This window comes from Suillus discolor (genome assembly GCF_016758755.1).
Source record: "Suillus discolor strain FC423 chromosome Unknown F5147scaffold_670, whole genome shotgun sequence".
NCBI classification, from domain to species: Eukaryota; Fungi; Basidiomycota; class Agaricomycetes; order Boletales; family Suillaceae; genus Suillus; species Suillus discolor.
Window position 1 is genome coordinate 1 of NW_024541917.1, and position 4931 is coordinate 4931.

The window sequence follows — 4931 nt, forward strand, 5'->3', positions numbered from 1 at the left end:
ATGGTTCCCTCACCAGCCAGAACTGGACCGGAAAGCGGTTCTGGGTTCTGGACCTTCACTAGTGGTCCGGTTCTGGTTCGACTTTCCCGAACCTTCCCGAACAGTTCCTTGACCTTCGAATTCCCTCGACTTCGACACCAACCACGACAACATCGGTGTCCATGTCGACATCAAAACACTGTCTTCGAGATTTGCATTATTTGTTAATCAGGCTACTGTTAGCCTTTTTGAAGGTAAGTACTAATCAATTTATTCTCAAGACTCTGACATATGTTTACCTATATCACAGATATCTACTTGTTCTAGTCTATATGCTTCCTGGATAGTCATGATCCTCCACCGTTCTCAACTCTAACAGATCTCCTTGGATATTGTCGCTCTGTGGGTGTTAGGCTATGTGCCATGCATAAAACGGGGTGCCGACCAAAAAACTGTGAGTTATTTGCCTGACGATGTCTGAAGACTGCTGTGCTCTGAACGCTGACGGCACCCTCAAGGATGCTTCTGAAATTACCTTTTTTAATGATCCTGACGATAAAGTACCATTGCCCCAGGTCGCATCTTCTGCCCAGCCATCCTCTTCCACTACATCCGCAAAGGACACCTTCTCCGTTCTGCTCAAGGCTGGATGCACCCATTATCAAGCGCCTCCAGCCCCAGGACCACATCCCAAGGAGCCAGAGGCCACGTCATCAACATGAAAGCTTCGATTCGTTATGGTGCTTCCTGGATGCGCGACGCTATCATGGAACGTCAAGCTACAGACCATCGCACGCGCAATCCTCATCAAGCTCTCTGCATACCTTACTTCACCATTGGAGGAGACTGATGATGTTGTGGCATGGTGGGGTAAGTCAGCCCTCAAATTCATTGTTCCCCTTACATTCTTGATTAGTTACATTCACTGCAGGTACCCAACACTAGCTCGGTGTTGCGCGTGAGTACCTGCCCATTCAAGGCAGCGTTATGTTCCCTTCTGAACGCGCTTTCTCCAGGCGGGCATCACATCAACTCTGCGCCGCAACGCAACTCGCAATCATCCACTTTCTCCGCACTACAATTGATTGAAGGCAGCCTATAAGAATGGACATGGTGTCAGCAAGCAGTAGAGGCAGAAGGGTATGCAGTTGGTATGCAGTTAGACTAGCTACCCAATGTCATGTAGATGTCTTGTGAATGTTTTTTCCATTGCTTGAAAAATTTTCGGTTCAGTTCGCATTCGGACCAGACAAGAACCGGATCCGGACCATTGAGAACCGTTCTCAATGGTCTGGTTCTGGGTTCGACAATTTTAAAGAACCGAACCATGGTTTGGTTCTTGGTTCTCGTCAGGACCCTCTGAACCGGACCGAACCGGACCACGGCAGCACTATCTGAGATAGTAGGAGTGTTATTGTCGAGAGGGATATTGACAGGAAGCAATTGTTGACCACTGAGTTCAACAATATATTGGAGCTCAGGTACATCTGGTGAAGGTCTCTACATACCTGCAAGACAATTGTCAGTACATAGGGGAGATCAGTGAGAACAGAAACTCGGGCTTCATATCCTGGTTCATGATAGTGAGTTGAGACTTCAAACTTGGTTGAGACCCCTTTCCCATTTCATATCGGTAGCAGTGCCACCAAGGCCCCGACTTTTCATCTCATTGGAAACAACTACGTCCATCCCGATCAAATATAGAAGGTCTTGAAGTGATAGTACAACGAGAGGTATGATACACGTACAGATATACAGCTGACAAGTACAAGCGATGGTAATGATTATTTCCCAAACGTCCAGCTCTGTGGCATCACTTTTCGGTAAGTCCTCCCTCACTGTTAAGCGTGCGCCTCTTCGTTAGCTCCATTGTCGGCATTTCCGTTCTTGTTCTTCCGGCGGATGACAACATATGTGTCGCCCGATTCGTCACCCGAAATAGCTTCGATGTCCCCACCGACGTGGCCCGCACGCTCAGGCTCGATAAGTTTGCTGCAAAGGGGTGAGAAGCTGTCAGGATGTGAAATAAGACGAGACACTGACCGCTCAGCGCGAATCATGTTCAGGTCGTGGGAGACAAGACCGTGTCCGGCTACAGGACCATAATAGGATATTCCTGCAAGGGAGCCGATGATGCACGTGCCAACGAGGATAGAAAGGTAGAAGCGGTATTGGGAATACCATTTTGGTGCTGAGAAGGCGGCACAATTAGAAGGGAAGCACGACCCTGGAACAAGGAGACTCACTCCAACCGGCAGCTGTGACTTTATTATCGGCATACCACAATGCGGTGAATCCAAGCCACTGCCAGAGGAGGGCGAAGGTAGGTTGGAGAGTAATAGTGGACCAGGCCAATACCGCAGGAGAGATGCCGAGGAACAGACGAGGGTAGCCTTTATAGCCGCCCAGACCACTAAATTCCATACCCCAGTGTATTGCACCTAAAAATAACATGAGTCAAAGTATAGAAGTAGAAGTGGAAACACGTGCCAAGGAAGGACAGAAGGACAGCGCCATAGTGGACTTGGAAGTTGAGGGCTTGGTCTAAGATGTTAAGGGCAACGCCAGGGTCCATATTTGTGAGAACACCCATTGTGGCGAGACCTGCTTGGTGCGCAAGATATACGGTAGTGGCAGATGAGGCGATGTATGGGATGCCACCAGTAAGGCCCATGACGAGATAGGGGGTTGGGACAGAGTGGGCGACTGCGGTGGTGATACCGAACTAAATTGGATAATTAAAGTACTATGGTTAATAAGAAGAACGACCTGATGTACAAAGAGCGACGTACGAAAGAGTCTTTTGATGGTTTGACGCTATCTACTGTGAACACGCCACCAGCGATGGAGCGGGCCCAGTCTGTCATCGAGTTCCCGACTTCCTCTTTCACATTCTGCTTGGCGTGCTCGATAGTCTGGCTTCCTGGTCTGCCTGCGACAGAGCTTGCTGCGAAGCGCGCGTGGACTTGTGCAAGGTTTACGGCTGCAGGACGAGCAGTGAATTGGAAAGAGGTTTGAAACTGTGATGAACGGCGAAGGGCGAGCGGGGCACGACGAAGAGCAGCTGTACGAGAAAGTGTACCAAAGAGAGTGTTCATCGTTACAGTCAGATTAGTAGAAAGCGAGGTTTGGTATGAACCAGGCCTTATAGAGCATTCCAAATGACGTCGCGTGACATCATGGAACCGCAAGCATTATACCAAAGTTGGAAGCAGAAATGAAATCACAACGCCCATTCCATCAGGCCGCCGAGGGAACACGCATGACTACGGCAGCTACAGGGGAAGTTGGGGTATATCCTAGCGTGGAGAAGCATCCACCTGATCTTCCCCGCACATCAAACGGACCTTGGTACAATCATTCATACGTGGCCGCCATTCAGACCAATAACCCTGTCATACCCTGGTTCAAGTACTTGGAGGGCGGCCGTGCGGAGTGAAGACGTGGTCCAGAAACAATGTGGATCAGTCTAATAATAGATTCAGTTTCTATTACAGGATTCAGAACAGCAGTTCGGATGAAAGCGATAGGTGTGTCGCTCTATCGTGTTGTCACCCATGGTCTTGAATCCCCCTCCTACATGCTCAGCGCTCACCTCTTGCTTTATGTAACCTTTCCTTCACTTCTTTTACGTTCGCATTTAGTTCAGTGCGCTGTTGACACGTGCGTATCCCTCTTCTATTTCCACAACTGACGTCGTATGCTCTTGAAACACAGGCCTCGGCCTCAGCGCTGCGGCAGCGTTCGCAAGCTTCCTTTTCCCTTTCACTTATCCGGCTCCCATATTGCTTTACTATTTACTGTTCAACAAGTACTGCGTCACCATCATGATCTGAATCCTGCAGTCTGCACAAGGTAAAGAGAGAAAACGGCAAAGAGACAAACTGTCTACCAAGGTTGGACATATTGCCGGCAGGGAAGGTTCAAATCAAATTCAAACGTTCTGCTAGCATGCCATAGTAGGGCGAGTGTTATGTAATCCAAATCATGTTTGTGTCACATCCGGGTCTCGGCCTCTTGAGCATGGGCCGCTAGTTTGAACTTTGAAACCTACAACATTGCCACGATATCAATGTTATTAATGCGCGATACTTCTAGCGCTGTAGCCCATCTCTCAGTCTTCTCCCAACCCCATTCACCCCTACCACATCGATACTATCAAACTCGAAGTTCCACATGGATTCCGATGATAACAGTGCAAGCGGCGATTTTGTGTGAGTCCTCATTTTCGTGTGATTGTATATGAACTGAATACCTTCATTTTAGTCCACTTGTGAATCTTCTCCGGCAGATTATCGAGGTCCTCGAGACTTCCAGCATCGCCGAGGAGAGAGGAAAGGGCGCGGCTTCTAAATTTTGGGCTGCATACAAAAAGATATCTGGCGAATACGACGACAACATGTTAGAGAGGTGTAATGGCAACATGGATATAATAATGCTCTTTGTACGGAAATATATGGTTGATTTTATTACCACCTAAATGAATAACCAGGCTGGTCTGTTTTCCGCCGTCAATACCGCATTCATCATTGCAATGCAGCCCAATCCCGCTGATACCACCAACGACCTTTTGGTACAGTTTATGCAGCACACATGGAACGGATCTTCTGTCGCCCAGCCAGTGACCTTTTCGGCGCCCGTCTCTTACTCTTCTTCCAAAATCTGGATGCAGGTGCTTGCATATATGAGCCTTACATTTAGTCTGCTTGCCGCCTTCGGCGCTGTCTTGGGCAAGCAATGGTTGAGTCACTATAAGACCAATCGTTTTGATCGTGGTCGACTTGGAGACCGATGCCAGCATAGGCATCGCAAGTTTGAGGAGCTAAAAAAGAGGTGGTTCGAACATGTCCTGCATTCATTCCCAGTTCTTCTCCAGATCTCTCTCGTTCTGTTTATTTTGTCCTTGGCAGCTGCCATGTGGATGCAACACCGGATCGTTTCCTATTTCATCA

General features: G+C 48.5%; 3 protein-coding genes across 3 annotated transcripts; 2 read left to right on the forward strand and 1 right to left on the reverse strand.

Moving 5' to 3' along the window:
- Positions 1–402: 402 nt before the first annotated feature.
- On the forward strand, positions 403–701 carry F5147DRAFT_784785 (uncharacterized protein; the record flags this gene model as incomplete). Its single annotated transcript, XM_041442875.1, has 2 exons — positions 403–433; positions 463–701. The coding sequence occupies 2 exons, from the start codon at positions 403–405 to the stop codon at positions 699–701; spliced, it is 270 nt and encodes an 89-aa protein (XP_041284049.1).
- Positions 702–1661: 960 nt separating this feature from the next.
- Positions 1662–3176, reverse strand: F5147DRAFT_740418 (uncharacterized protein). Its single transcript, XM_041439458.1, has 5 exons — positions 2772–3176; positions 2470–2704; positions 2226–2420; positions 2023–2170; positions 1662–1971 (listed from the first exon to the last, which is right to left on the reverse strand). Exons 1-5 carry the CDS (start codon positions 3075–3077, stop codon positions 1821–1823), a joined length of 1035 nt encoding a protein of 344 aa, XP_041284050.1. The 5' UTR covers positions 3078–3176; the 3' UTR covers positions 1662–1820.
- Positions 3177–4315: 1139 nt separating this feature from the next.
- Positions 4316–4720, forward strand: F5147DRAFT_535844 (uncharacterized protein; the record flags this gene model as incomplete). The annotated part of the gene is made up of 2 exons (XM_041430153.1): positions 4316–4423; positions 4472–4720. Coding segments are annotated over 2 exons (357 nt in total), but the record flags the coding sequence as incomplete, so codon positions are not given.
- Positions 4721–4931: the final 211 nt, after the last annotated feature.